The following is a 15,897-nucleotide window of genomic DNA, read 5'->3' as shown; positions in this document are numbered from 1 at the left end:
GGCTACATTACATGGTACATTTGTGGACTGAAAAATGCTAACTAAATTAGATCAAAATCTGATGCATACACCATATGGCCTGTGGGAGTTTTGGGGTAGCACTTCCCATAGAAATGTACGCCCTGGATGAAATCAAGCATGTAGACACTCTTAATCTCAGTCATTGTGTGAAACACAGCGTGATCAAACAGCAAATGACAAAAAATGTGCATCATGTTCATAAAATAATTAACAGCTTTCCCATTCACAATTTTTCTGCATGATTTCAGTCATTCTTGTCACAAATGCTACTTCTGTTCTGATCTGGTTAAGTTAACTCTTGAGCGCAGCCTGTTAACATATTACAAAATGTACAAGTTAACACAACTCTGTACTGACAGTGGGTGTCGTGCATAAAACTGCTGGCATTAACCGCAAACGCTCTATTTGTGAAGATCGTACAAATAATTACTACTATATGGGAAGAGGCAGTTGTTCCTCGAGGGAGGTGCTTATCATCCGCAAGCACATTACAAACACCAGCCGGAGAGGAGCGAGAGCTCGATTTCCATTCTTTAAACCTGGATAGACTCACTACTTAAGTTAGTCTGTGTTTAAATATTGCAAGTATGTTTAGGCTTGTAAAACATTGGGGGGTGTTATTCCAAGTAGACCAAACAAAATCGCTGATCTCAAAGTCAGTTCTGAAGAATGTAGTAGGAGCAATTCAACAATTTCAGTTGTTTCGTAAGTGAGATTAGTAAATGTAGCAATAGTGTTTTTAAAGGCCTGACAGTTCAGCACAATGCCGTTAAACATGGCGATCGATTAAGCACAGGAAATAGTATAATAGCTTGAACACAACATATGGGTTAAATTTTTGTCCAAATGTACTCTGGGAAAATATAAGGAACCGATACAGAGAGGTGCACAAACCTCTAGGGTATACACCAGGGTCCATGAAGGTTGCCATGCTGAAGTTGGCCAAGACGAACAGGAAGACGAGGCCATTGTAGAGAGGCACTATCGGGGAGATCACCTTAGTCAACCAGGGGCACCTGAAAGAAGAAATGTCGACATAAAACTCAGTTTTTCTCGTTTGATATTCAAAAAGATACATCAATACACTCTGGTGCTCCTATCCATGAGTCTCTGAACGGCCTGCGATCACAGTCAATGCGCTTTAAGTGAGCCCTTGTTCTTGTTCTGAAATGATCAATAACCATCATAGGTAACATGATTCCAGGGAGTGAAACAGTACAGGGCGAAGTGGCTAGATGTCCGAAAAACAAACATAAACAAGAAATGACAAGAAAGACAGAAAATTCTTCAAATTAGATCAGACAGCTACTGCACATTGACAAGACGCCCTGCAATGAGAAAATATTGAAACCAGTTAGTGCAGTAGAGTGTTTGTGGGAAACAGGGCCACTGTATGAGCCAATATCCATCTGTTCATTTTCTGTACCGCTTATCCTCAGTTTGGCTATGGGTGAGCTGAACCCCAAGGACTAGTTGCTAGCCAATCTCATTTAAAGTATTAAGCAACACATTTATTCTTAATATCTATTAGAAACTTATCATGAATTGTTTTCAAAGCTTGAGTCCCAGACAGCATAGCTCATCCGAACTCTGTGCAGGGGTAACTTCCCACTCAAATGACAAATTTATGAAACTGAATGGGAATCCTTTGTGTCTCAATAAGTTATGTGGCCCATGATTGACTGGCAACCAGTGCGGTGTGCCTGTGAAATCTGCCTTTCACCCAATATCATCAGCGATAGGCTCTACTCCCCATTACCCTGAATAGGATACGCTGGTAGTTTAATGCACAGGTGTCAAACTCAAGGCCACTAGGTCTGATCTGGCCCGCAACATGATTTATGTGGCCCACGGAAGCAAATCTCAAATCTCAAATGTCATCTTCCATGATTCTTGTGAAAATCTACCAAAATTTCAAATTCTCATGTAATAAATGATAATGTTGAGATATTACAAGCATTTTTTTTTGTTTCCAAACATGAACAATAGCTGAAAAACCCATTAAATTTGATTAATGATTCCCAAATGAGTTCAAAAATTTTGTGTGCAAATATGATGAGGCGATTCAATATTTTGATGATTTCACAGTTATAACGGCCCTCTCAGGGAAACCGTAACTACAATGTGGCCCACAACAAAAATTATTCTGCTATTCCTAGGTTTAGTGGTTCTCGTGCTCCCCACCTCAAAAAAAAAAAAAAAAAACACGGCTCTGCAAGTACCATCATCATGACCAACATTAAAATAGTAGCATAGTAGTTTTAAACGATCTTCAAAAATAAGGCAGACGGTTTTGTTTTCCCCAAAAAGTATATTCAGTAAGCCACTGCAACAACATGTACAGTTTGAACTTTAACATTGCACTCACATATGCCCAGTCATCCATTTTATGAGGCAGTTATCCTCACAAGGGTCACAGAAGTACTGGAGCCTATCCGAGCTACCATCGGGCATGAGGTGGGGTTGCACTGGTTGCCAGCCAATCACTGGGCACATGGAGACAGACAAGAGTCGCCCTCACAATCACACCTAGGGCCAATTTAAAGACTCCAATTATTTTTTTGGGATGTGGGAGGAAACCAGAGTGTCCGGAGAAAATCCACACAGCCACGGGGAGAACATGCAAACTCCACACAGGCGGGGCCGGGATTGAACCCTCGACCTTAAAACTGTGAGGCCAACTCTTTCCAGCTGCCCCACCATGCCACCTTAGGAAAATGCATTTATATTTAAATTTGCTCACAATTCAGGATAAATTAGGCTTTGGATGAAATATTTTGCCACATACACATTTCCAAAAGATCATTTAGATGGTGCTACGTTGCACCAACAAGTGATTAAGATGGAAAACTGTTTGGTCGTGGCTGCCAAAGATTATGTATTTTGTGCCTGCTGTGATACAGTCAAGCCTGAAAGCCAGAGGAGCAGGAAATTAAGTGCAACTGCCAGAATCTATTTTAAATGACTGAAAAGACAGCGTGGGAAGAAAAGGCGATTGAGAGAAAGGCTGTCGGTAACAGTCGTTGGTTACATGGGTTTGTCACTATTTAAGAGATTTTTTCAAAAAATGTGGAACCACTTTGGTTTCCGGTTTTGTTTAAAAGCTTACAAAAGAGGCCTCTGCAAATTAAAGTCAAGTCATATATTGTATTTTTATTTTTTCTCATCTTTTTGTTGAGGGTGTCCGAAAGCATGAATTCTCTGTGGTAACTAAAATGCTTTCAAAAACAAGATGAACAGGTAACAGCGGGCACAATCAGGGTTGAAATCGCCTGACTGGGCCGGTGTGCCAATGCGAAAGAGGAGCATATTGACAACATTGATGCAAAGGAATATAAAAGAAATGAAAAATCACATTTCATCTCTGGCTTTTGAAGAAGGGGAGAGGAGCGGCAGAGAAAAGGAGGCTTAAAGAGGAATAATCCAAAGCTTCATCTTCATGCTGGCAGAGTGACATGTTGCCTCCATGTGAACCACAGTCAGATTGATATGAGCTACAAATTATTAAACGATACTTGGAATTAAATAGAAATCACCTCTTGCCTATCCCAATGGGCTCCAAAAGGAAAAACATACTTCAATCAGCGTGAAAATTTAAGACAAAATGCAGCTAAAACCTTTGAATAATGTTCAGAAAAATATTCAATCAAGTTACAAATGATACGGTACACGTCTAAGGCTTCTGAAAGCAATTTTCTTACTAAAAGCAGTAAAACAAAGGTGAAATTAAATGTTATTGTTCCAGGACTGGGAGTCATTCTTTCCAGATGCGTACATTCAGGGACTCCTATAGTCTCAAGTGTAAAATATGTGTTTTTAAACAAGGTCTATTGTTTCTGCCAACTAAAATGAACATGGCATTTCTATGTGGCTTTCTCAAGAAAATTGAGACAAGAGAGCTGTGAAGTCAATGGTTCACTGTACTTCAATCTGATTTCAGCTCACTGCTAATCTTCTTTCTCATAATTACATTACAGGTCCATTTAAAACCGTGCAATTATTTTTAATTTATATATCAATAATCGTATTCTACATTAAAGCCAGCAGGTATGAAAACTCATTTTATGAAGAAAAGGTTCTGGAGCAGGTGAAGTTTATGCAAAAGTTCAATTGGTCGACCATTTAGGGAGAGAGTTACAAGAATCTGCATTGACAAGGATGGGAGTACTGGGTGTGAGGGCTGGACGGTCGCCATTGATGCTGTGTCAATGGAAGTATGCAGACTGCGTAATGTTTTTGATATGTGCTTTGACTCCTACCCTGAGGGGGGAGACGGACAATGGAGTTGTCATTGGAAAGTAAAACAAAATGAAATTTTGCCAAGGTGTATTTTGAATTAGTGAGCAGAAGCTCAGTTTGAGAAAGTTCAGAGTGAACCAAGTTGTTGTATCTGCGAGGCCGTTTATGAGGAAGAATGGTGGAACGGTTGTATTATGTTTGGAGGAGATAAAAAGATTGTTGTCATTTGCAGAGCAGTTACACTCGATACGACATTTTCAGTGGATTTGAAGGACTTAATGAAGAGGAGTGGGCTGAAAACGCAGCATTGAGGAACACCAGATTTGACTGGGTACTGCTAGGGTTTGAAAGTTTGGAGTTGGATAAAGTGACTCTAGAGAAAAAATATAACTTGAACAAGGAAAGAGGGATATCAAACTACATTAGAAGCAAGTCTGTCGAGGAGGATTGTGCTGGAGCCAATATAAAATGCTGCAATAAGGTTAAGGAGAATGATAGCTGTGAAGAGTCCTGAATATGCTTCCATTGCAATTTAGTGGACAAAAAGCAAATGAGGATTGGTGCCAGGTTTCTTGAGTGCTGGGGGTTATTGCAGCAGTTTGAAGAGCTGACGGAAGAAGGCGGTGGTGAGAGAAGAGGCTGTGACCTGGTGGGTGGGCAGAGCGTCGAGTGAGCAGGTGGAGGCCTTGGATTTTTAAAAAAAAATTTTTAAATGAAATTTTGAATTTCAGTTACAGTATAGTTGGGTTTTGAAAATTGGAAAATGTAGACCACTGGTATTACACTCAAGGCCAACGGGCCAGATTCAGCCCTCCACATTTTTTTTTCGGCTTGCCACAAGTTTTTTTGGGATTTCGGTTTCAAAACTAGTCACAAAAATCATTTTAAAAAATTGCCAAACTGAATTATACATGTGTTCCACAATTCAGGGAGAAACCAAATATATAAAAAAAAAATCATGCATGATAAGGTAAGTGAATCCTCTAAATTGTCCTGAGGTGTTTATGCGAGTGTGAATGGTTTTCTATTTGTGTCCTGCCATTTGCTGGCAGCCAGTCCAGGGTGTACCTGCCCTCTCACCTATACTCAGCTGGGAAAGGCTCCAGCTCACGCGTGATCCTAATAAGAACAAGCGGCGTACAAAACTGATGGATAAATGGATAAAATCTGTACAATGTGCTACACTTCTAACAGTAATGTCCTGAGTGATGGTGAACAACACAACGTTAACACAACTTGCCGTGCCAAGAAAATTACCCCCACCATGTTGAAGCCACTATTTTGTGACACACTTGATAAATATGTCTTGTGAAATTTATGATTAGAGTGATAGCTTGCAGGGATGTCAATGATCATTTGGCTTTCATTAAACTAAGGAACCAAAAATAAGGAAAAGTCCCTGATTTCCGGGTGTGAAGTGTGAGTAAACGCCATGGGAGTCGACGGGACATTTTTCCAACATTTGGTCATAAAAACAAGTAGTCGTACATGGAGGAAAAAAATGTCTGTGCTTATGAACGCATGTGTCAAGACACCTTACCTCAATCTTCCATGTTTGTGTAGAATGATGAACGAATCTACACGATCATATTTAGTCATTCCAAATGAGAGAACAGTTGTGTTTGTTGTGTAGTATAATATCCCGAGAGGGAGAAGACGTGCTGCCTGTCTTTACTGCTGCTAAACTCTGTGGGTCAGCTAGAAGAAATGTAGCTCATAAACCACACACTAGAGGCTTTACCCAAGGTATACAGCTACTATGTTCGTGTACTCGGATCCCAGCAGCGAGGGCGCTGAACGCTGCCGAAGTGCAGCTGCTGGCGGATTGTGCGTGTAAAGCGCGGCCATAAATATGTAACAGTGTGAAACTCAAGATGGGTATTAGATTTGAGAGGGGATGAGAAGCTGGATTGTGATGAGCAGCGCTTAGACAAGGCTGCTCAGGGAAGTAAATCTGACAGAATTTGTCTTGTGTCACATTCCTAAACTCTCAATTCTACAGAGGACTGCAACCTGCATGTGTGGTCACTGCCAAGTACTTAGACCGACAAGTGTAAGGAACTGGTTTTATGGCAACAAGACTGCTGTTGTGATGACCACGGCAAGCTTCTATAGTAGGTTGACAGAATAACAATCGTTAAAATAAAGTTTGGGTATTTCTAATGTTGGTCATACAAACAGAACGCTTGCCATAAAGGTCTCAGTTTTGAATGGACCTGCAAACAATGCCGTAGTATGTGTCGTCAGTAGTTGCCTTTTTTGCATTGTAACAGTCCTTTACAGCCTCCAGTGCACAACAAGGTTTCTAACAGGGTGTGCAGTTGTATTGTTCAGATTGTACTGAAAATGCTGTTCATAAAAGATGGCAACCCTTCTGACTCTAAAGTGTACTACTTTTTTCTTAAACATTTTAAATTTCTTTTTCCTTGTTTACAAAGATATAAAGCTCAGAACATGTGAAATTTTACAGGTTTATTTGACTTGATTTATTGGATACATGAAACCAGCTTGTATCAAACAAGCACCACCAAACCTGAATTAAACAGTGAGGACAAAACTGGAGCGGAGCTATATCCTGGAAACTTAAGTGAAAGGTTTTACCATTGAAATTGAAAAGGGCTAAAATGTCTAATTTAATCGCCCACAGTTATTGTCATAAATCATGATACCAAATCTTTAGCAGATCTTGACTGGCGAGTAGAGATGTGAGCAATTGAGCTGGAGCTGTGACAAGATAGTCCAGAAAGACAGCAGATGATAATAGAGACGGAATCCTACACACACTGAACAAATGTAAATATCTCAGAAAGACGTAGCAGAATTTGAGCCAGAAACGGCACGTGCCGTCGACCTCATTCCACGAGCCGAAATGAAGCGTGGCCCGTCACCATGGAGCCTGTCCAATCCTCTTCAGCTCAATACAAGCGTGTTTTGGCTGTTATCTGCTAGGACCATCTGCAAACGGTTCAATCACAACCAGCGAGGTCAGTCCAGTTCTCTTCACACCTCCTACGGGGAAACTCAGATTGAGTTTGGATTGAACAAACACGCACACGCACACACACAAAGAGCTCTCGAGAGAACAGAGCAATCCTCTCAGCCCGCAGCTGACAGCATGTGTGATGTTGTAGGGTTCGAATAAAGCTGAGCATGTTGTTGGTAAAACCTGATGAGCACTGATGTGATGTGCTAAAATATGAATGGGACAAAGAGGAGCCCCATTATCAAATTTGCTGTATATAACAGCCATGTTTGGTCTTCCTTGTTACACTAATTTAAGACTACAGCAGACTTCATTATAAATGACACAATGTACGGTCATGTGCGGCATGGTTCACAGTGCTGGCGCTTAATAGATCAGCTGTGTGCCTTCTGTTCAGAGAGGTATTTGATGGAATAACCATCTAACCCTCACACACACAAAAAAAGCAAATTTAATTTCCACTGCTATCATTAGTGATGTATTTGAAGTTTAATTTTTGCTGCTCAGCAGCACGGTGGATGACTGGTTAGCACATCTGCCTCACAGTTATTTCCGATGTAATATTGCCTGTATGCTTCCTCAGTAAACGTGAAATATTATTCACTCTCATCCAGACATTCTTGAGCTCCAGAGTTTTTTTTCTGCCTGAAATCAGGTCACTCTTATTGCTTATCGACGTCACTAGTGAAGATGTCTGCCTTCCCTTTCCGCTACCAAGCCAGCGTTGTCAACATAACGAACAAGTGCTCTCACAAGTGGGTCTTCTGGACAGATGCAAACAATCAGAGGAAAGGGGGCGGTCTCAGCCAAATATGGACAAGGTGGAAACGGTACTGGGTCAAACAGAAATAGCTGTCAGAAGGGCCTTTTCTAGACATTTTTATGACAAAACCAAGGTGTTTTTTAAATGAAGGATAGAGGTCTAAATCACCAAATAACGTGACCATTAATATTGGAAGTGACTGAATATTTGTTTTCACTTATGTGACTGGAGTTTTTTTTTGTATGTCAGTCTGAATTTATCATAGGTAGATATTCTTGCAAACATTTACCAACACCTTTTCTTCATACAGTATATCATATCATACATTCCTAAAGAGTAGAAACTCAAAGTTGAATGCTTGTAAAGTTTTAGAGATTGTAGTAACCACAAGATTGTGAGGAAAAATAGACCTCTCAGGTCCCATTAAAACAAGGAAGTCAAATTGGTATGATACGAGACACCAGTCTATCCTGTGAGATTTTAACACATCTTCTAAAATTTCAGCTCAGTCACAACTTAGTTAAAGTAATTAACTACGCAAAAGCTTACCTAATTTCGCCACTTGTATGAGAGTTAAAAATGGTAAAAAGCATATGAAGCCAGCAGCTTTTCGGCAAGCCTCCCCCTCCTTATTAACCCATTAGCTATAATTCATTTTTAGGAATAAAAAATGATTGAAGCAGAAGATGCACTATTGCAGGGATGGCCAACCCACACCTTTCAAGCCACATGCAGTTCTTTGCCTCCTTTTGTGTGGCTATCGTGAAGGCACGGAATCACATTTACTTACATGCACTTTGCTTTAGTTTATTATGGTAGTTGCGAGTGAGCATTGCTTGCATTTATTACGGTATGTACGTACAGGCTTTGCTCGAGTTTATTGTAGTTGTCATGGGTATTGTGACAACAACCTCAGTTTGTGTGCGCGTTGTGTCGGCCTGTGAGTCAGACAGGACTGCGCAACGGGTGGGTCAGAACAACAACAAAAAAAAAGCACGATGGGGACCGGGGAAGATTGGTCTTTTTGTTCCCGCCACCCACCTCAACTGTGCAATGAGAGAAGCAAGAGTTAACCCCTAGCAGGATGACCTCGGCACGGAGAATACATCTCCCCTGCGTCTCCTGCCCACGGTTATGTGACCGCAGCAGGAAAGATTAACACGGTATTTTTGCAAAACTGGCTTTTCCATTGAATTAATATAGCTCAAAGTTTCCCGGTTGGATGGTGATCTTTGGAGAAAATAATTTGTCAATTTTGCTCTCAAAATGCCAGGGAAAAATGCACAGTTAAAAAACAAGTGTGGCTGAACACAGGACATTTTTAGCAATGCGGGGGAACTCATATTTTACTTTTTTTTTTTTTTTTGCCCAACAGCAAGCCACTCTGCCTTTTCTGTCATACATCTTTCTCACATTTGGCAACTCCAAATCTTTACTTCAGCTCACTCCACGCTAACATCTACATGGAATTTCCAAAAGGGACTTAACTTCCCAGTCACAAGTTACTGACTTTGAAAAATCACACAGAAAGCAGATGTAGCTTAAAAAAATAATGAAGCATCCAGAGATGAATGCTTGCACCATATCAAGTGAATTGAAGGGTAATTTATTTGAAAAATGCCTCAGTGATGTTGTTGAAATCTTGAAAAACAAAATCTTAAACAAATGGTATCAGACCTTTAACTGTCCCGCTACATCATTGAACAGAGAATATCGGACATTGGCTTGGCACGGTTATTGATTCACTGCAAAGGTACGTGTGTGAGCAGGGAATGCCATCCATGTGTACGATATGGCTCTTCGATGTGTATGATGTGTTTCTCTGCTGTAACACAGTAAAAAAATGTGGCTTTTGAGTGCTGACTGGTTGGCCACCATTGTACTATTGGATCAAAGAATGTAGTTGGAGACTGAGACTAGAAATCATTTATGTTCAGCTTGTTGTCTCGAGTGTGTGAGTTGGTTGATGTCTTCTCGATCCAGCGATAGGTGACAAGACAGAAAGACTGAAACCGGCACACTGGACCAACTCTACCAAGTGCTTACCAACATCTCTGTGGACACGCACATCCACAAAGCTTTTGGTCTCATGTTTTAGATGAAACTGACATTTTAAGGTAAGGTACACAAATCCAAAAGTACAGATTTGTGTCTATAGTACAATCTCTGCAGTATTTAACCATCACCAACCTTGAAATAGAACACAGAAATAGTGAGAATAGAGTGCTTCACTAATTTCTTGGGGGTGGTGGGATTTGGGTCTGGGGGAGAGGGGGTGTTTGGCAGGGCCGTGGGGTGGTTTGGTGTTTGGCTGGGGGGCTGGCTCTGGATACCTACAGCCTTCTTCAGGTGGCTAGATTTGGCGCGCATCAGGACTACCCAGGGGCTCTGTGTGTGGCTAATGTCCTGTTCACTGGACTACTCTTGGCTCCTGATCCCTTCCGCTTGGCTGGGTGGGGTGGGGTCCTCAGCCCCCACAGTGCAGGCACAGCAATTACAGGTCACTTCTCAAGGTTATTGTGTATGCGAGATGGTCCCAATTCATTTGCATGTGTCCACAGATACTCATGTCTGGGACTCATTCGCTTGGTATGGTGCTACTCACTCCTTATGATAAATAACTCAGAACTATGCACACTTTCTGTCTATCCTCTCACTTACACTCGAGTTATCAAGATATTTGAACTTTACATTGAGGCTCCCCCAACGCATCAGTTGCACTGAATAGTCTTGTACTGTTGATCCATTACCTCTTTCCTGCATGCAACCCCTCCTGTACTTGTCCTGTCCTGTCTTATATTGTCCTGTCCTTCCTTCGCAGGGTGTGGCACTACTGCCGGATTCAACCCTCAAATCCAAACTGTCCCTTGTACTAGGCATATAATGATTTATGTTCATCTTTCTCACAGCTAAAGCCCTGTCTTTTGTTGTCTTCTCTTCCCATATTACATAATAGTTTAACTGTCTCTCCCTTTTGTTTTTTTTCCAGTCATTTCCGTATAAAACTTTACATATGACTGAAATTTTCAATAATAACCGTCAGAATACAAAGAACCACAGTGGCATCTTAAAAACTCCACTATGGCACAGAAAAACTGCTTTGGCAGAACATGAATATCCCAACAAATAAACAAATTAATGAGAATGGAGCTCTTACAATATCAGTAACGTGAACCCTGGCAACAGATAATACTGTGGCATTAACTCCTTCTTTGACATGCAACAGTGCTTTCAATTCAATTCCATGCTAAGCTGATTTTGATTAACACCTCCTCCATTGCTCTGATTTATAGTGAGCCAACTTACCCTAGTGACTCCGTTAGACTTAAGAGAAAAATAATTAGATATTCAAAATTGCAATATAAAATACTTAACTCTTAGCAATCATACAGTACTTGATGCTGCAAGGCTCAGCGCATGGCCTGAAAGATGAAAAGATTGAGGCGACTGTCAGATTGATTACTGTATACAATAATGTAGATTTAGGAGTAAACACCACAGTTAACTTGGGCAGTTCGGCAACTCCATGACAAAGTAGACAACACTGGTGAAATGTTTTGCATACTTTTAAACAAATATTGAACAAAATATTGGATGTCTGACAAAATATAGTAGTATATGTTTCTTCAAATGTAAACTGGTCAAATATTTTTTTGTGTGTGTGAACAACAGTATTACTTGGACACGTATGACTCTTGGAACAAGGAAAGGGACATTGTCTCTTTCACTGAAACCTCAACACAAAGAAACAAATACTCATAATCATTTTTATGAGATGACTCGTGTAAGGGTTAAGTATTTTGATACAATGAACTCACCTATGATCTCCCTGTAAAAAAAAAAAAAAAAAAAAAAAAATCACCAATTTCAGAAGTAGTTCACGTTTCGATTTTATTAACGCACTTCGTCAGTACCACAGTGTTCTATGTTGAGAAATGGCAACACTCGTAGGAGTCATTAAAATAAATATTTAAAATGTTTTCGTTTTATTACACTTTTTATTGGGAGGAAAATAGGCTGTATGAGTTGCTCATCATTACATATCACAAGTATTTCTTGATATATATAAATATAGGGGGGTGTTTAACTTTTAAGGACATTGTACTGTATATAATTGACTGTTGGTATTATTCAATAAAAAAATTTCTTTAATTTCAGGCTGTATTTTATAGTTGTATGAGAAAGAATGGAAAATAATGCTTGATAACATAGGTTGTACTCCACCTTTCTTGTCGCCACATTGCTTAAAACCCTTTTCGGTTGTCCTCTTTGCCATTTTTGAATTGTGCTCTCAAATAATCCATCATATTTCTTGACAAACGCAGTCATTTGACATGCAATATAAAATCCAGTTGAAACTGTTGATCCGGTTTAATCTTCACGTGATTAATTACAGCACAGGTGTCAAACTAGTGGCCAGGGGGCCAAATCCGGCCTGTAAGTGTGTGCATCGACTCTCCTCTTGTTAAAATGCAAAAATTGCAAATTGTATTCATTTTTAAAAATATTGAGATATTGTAAAAGTTTTTTGCCCCCCCCCCACTCCTTTCAAAATAAATGGATCAATACTGTAATTGATCAAACAGTGGGAAAAAAATTGTACTGGCATTACCACATTATCGGTAACCTTTTAATTGCTTCGTGACTGTTTTTTATCTTTGTCTCGAAAGTATCCATCCATTCAGTTTCTGTACTGCTTATCCTCACAAGGGTTGCAGGCGTGCTGGAGCATATCCCAGCTATCTTTGGGCAAGAGGCACGGTACACCAGTTGACATATATTTATATGAAATATATAAGCAACCAACCATTTCCACTTTCCTTCACACCTACGGGCAATTTTGAGTCTTCAATAAACCTAGCCACGGGTGAACATGCAACCGCGACACAAGCAAGGCTGGGATATTTACCCCAGTTCTCAGAACTGTGAGACAGACGTGCCAACCAATCGGTCACCATACTGCTGGACTTACTTGACAAGGAATACTTTTGTATTCTCTTTCAATTGAATGTGTGTTGTTGTCGTAGAGTGCCTGCAACTACCGGAGACAAATTCCTTGTGTTTTTGACGTACTTAGCAGACAAAGATGATTAGGATTACTAACGTCTGATGTTGAAAAATAATTACTCATTAATTTGTTTATGGGCAGCACAGTCCCACAGCTGTAGCGCATTGGCCTCACAGTTCTGATTCAAATCCCGGCCCTGCCTGTGTGGCGGTTGCATGTTCTGCCCGTGCCTGCGTGGGTTTTCACCATTTATTGCGTTCACATTACAGCCACTAAATATAAAAATCCAGTAATGGTAATGTTGGAGGATTAAACCAGAGAATTTTATTAATTTAGAAAATATTGAGCCACTCTGCTGGTAAATTATTGAATTAGACAGATTTAACATGAGTTAACCTCATCTCCGTGACTGTGCTACACTGATGTGTGAGCAACATATTTGCAGAAGGATAAAATGTCCTTCACTTCAAGCTCAAAGCCTTATTTCCATCCAGCGTTCCTTTCCTCCGTTGTTCCCCTTAATCCATCATAAATCACAAAGTGGAGGCAGGTGCTTTCACTTCACCCAAAAACCTCCTTCCCACACTCCTCCTCCATCTACTCACCTCCCTCCCCATAACTCATCAGTGGCCCCCTTTAGATCTTCAGGGATTTTAATTGCACATTGTCAAACAGTCCCCACCCCCCTCACGGAAAGGTGGTGATCTTGATCTGCTGATGGGACGTTTCTCTCTCGCGCTCTCAGGCACGCACGCACACACACACATACAGTACATATGCACACCGCAATAAGCATATGCGAGCAAATCTATGCGTGAACAATCATGAACAAGCGTCAGTCTCAAGGATCTTGCACGCGTGCATTGGTAGAGCTGGAGAATAGAACAGCAAGGCATAGAGACTCAGAGGAGATGACGTACGGCAGCTTTGCAATGATGCCATAGTCCACCTCTGTTTGGCTAGCTGCAGAGAGATATGTGACTGAATATTTTGCAAGCTTTCCAGAGGCACAAAAGAAACAAATGTAGTCTACTGTGTCTTCAATCACGACACGCCAGTATGTGGTTCAACATCCTACGGCCTTGCAGAGGAAACAAAGAGAGCCATTGATGCAGTGAGCAGAAACGAGACAAAACAATGATTCATTTAAGCCACAGAGTCTGACAGCACTGGGCAGGGTCCCACCAGTGTTCTATGGGAACTTTGGAACAAAGAGGGGTGCAGACTGAGACTGGGGGGGTGCGGTCAATAAATTTGGTTGACCTACTGTCAATGGAGGCTCTTGTAGTAGATTACAGCACGAGTGCACATAAGCATTCACAGCAACACTGTTAACATAATTGATATTACAGCAGTGGTAACATTTAAAAGGGGACCATCTTGTGTTCTTTCACAACACAAGACATGTCACATGCAATTGCGCTCCATTCAAACCTGTTGCCAGGGGATGTATGTAAATATACTGTAGGTTGTGCAAGTAAATATAGGCTGTTCAAGCTAAACCCCCTCAAGAGCAAACTGTCCAGGGTAACTCTAACGAGCCAGGAAGAGCGTCATTCTTCTATAGACCCATGGACGGACTCTAAAAAGGATTTGTACCAGAATTAAAATAATTATTTTTATGGTCAGAGGTCATGAAAAAACAAAACAAAAGGATTGTCTGTTTGTCTGTCAGTTGGTTTATTTGCCAGTCCATCTGTCCTATCTAGGACAGCATTGTATCTATATTTGCCCTAAACCCTGAACAAATACTAAGATTTTTGTTTTGTTGCGTTTGATGCCTTAACATTCTACTTACGGATGTTGTGCTCTCTATCCTTGGAACACACACACGAACACGCACTAGGGGTATGCACTAGTACGTCTTCACTCAAAATGGCATTCAAGACAGCAGAAAAAAAAAGAATACTGATTTGGAATTTTCAGATTTCAAATTACTACAAATTTAAGAATAATATTTGATTGTTGTGTGCCCTGCGACCGACTGGCGACCAGTTCAGGGTGTAATCTGTCTCTCTCCCAAAGTCAGCTGCGACAGGCTCCAGCACCCCCTGAGTCTGAACAGAATAAGCGGTGTTGGGAATGGATGAATGGATACTACTATGGGTACCTTCTGCGTATGTAGGCAGTGTAGCTCCACCAAGAGCTGGACATAAAGTTTGTAGAGAAAAAAAAGAAAAGGATAAAGAAAATGAGCTCTCCCAGGAAAGACGCGTTTATTACCCTAGTTCTGTGAAGCTGCACGGATATTCAAGATGGACGGTGATGACGGCAGAATGAATAAGATAAAGTTTATCCAAAAGAGGGTAACAGGTGACGAGGGCTGAGTAAGCAGCCAGTGGGCCAGCCAAAATACGGCAGCCTATTTGTTAGCATTCTGGTTCAATAGAATATATAATAAATAATATACATTTGTTGGACTATTGTTTCTGAATAGTACAAAGAGGAACAATTTTATTCTGATTCAGAAGTCATTCGTGACTGTCAATATGATTTTAGAGGGCGAGCCCGAGCCCCAATAGTAAATGTTAGATATATTATTACTCAGATGCTGACTGCACCATCTAGTGGGTACTATACACTTGGTTTTTCAAAAAAAAAAACAAAAAACAAAAAAACCCAGCTGCATTCGTCAACAAATTTCATAAAAACACTTAATGAAACTGACTTTTGCAGACAATTAGATGCTCAGAAGCATAGAAGAATTCGGTAAACAATTTATGAAAAAGTGTTGACTTGGTAGCCTGCTTCTACCCTTATTACAAGAAGTCTACTCAATGGCCTCGATACAGTACTTGGGTCATGCCATCTGCTCTAGTTACATCAGGGACTTTAATATGGTGCTGACAGTTCTGTGAATTATGCTCTAATGAAATTGTGGCA

General features: G+C 40.6%; 1 protein-coding gene across 2 annotated transcripts in view; it reads right to left on the bottom strand.

The window, feature by feature from the left end:
* The window catches only part of zdhhc8b (zinc finger DHHC-type palmitoyltransferase 8b), an 82,315-nt gene that overhangs the window by 14,783 nt on the left and 51,635 nt on the right, over positions 1-15,897 (bottom strand). For both annotated transcript variants that reach the window (XM_061818617.1, XM_061818618.1), the window contains exon 2: positions 916-1,037. In XM_061818617.1, coding sequence (XP_061674601.1) covers positions 916-1,037 — 122 coding nt within the window. The remainder of the gene's footprint in view (positions 1-915; positions 1,038-15,897) is intronic.

Source organism: Syngnathoides biaculeatus, chromosome 4 (assembly GCF_019802595.1).
Source record: "Syngnathoides biaculeatus isolate LvHL_M chromosome 4, ASM1980259v1, whole genome shotgun sequence".
In the NCBI taxonomy this organism is placed as follows: Eukaryota; Metazoa; Chordata; class Actinopteri; order Syngnathiformes; family Syngnathidae; genus Syngnathoides; species Syngnathoides biaculeatus.
The sequence above is the reverse complement of the archived record's forward strand: the minus strand, read 5'-3'. Positions and strand labels throughout refer to the sequence as shown.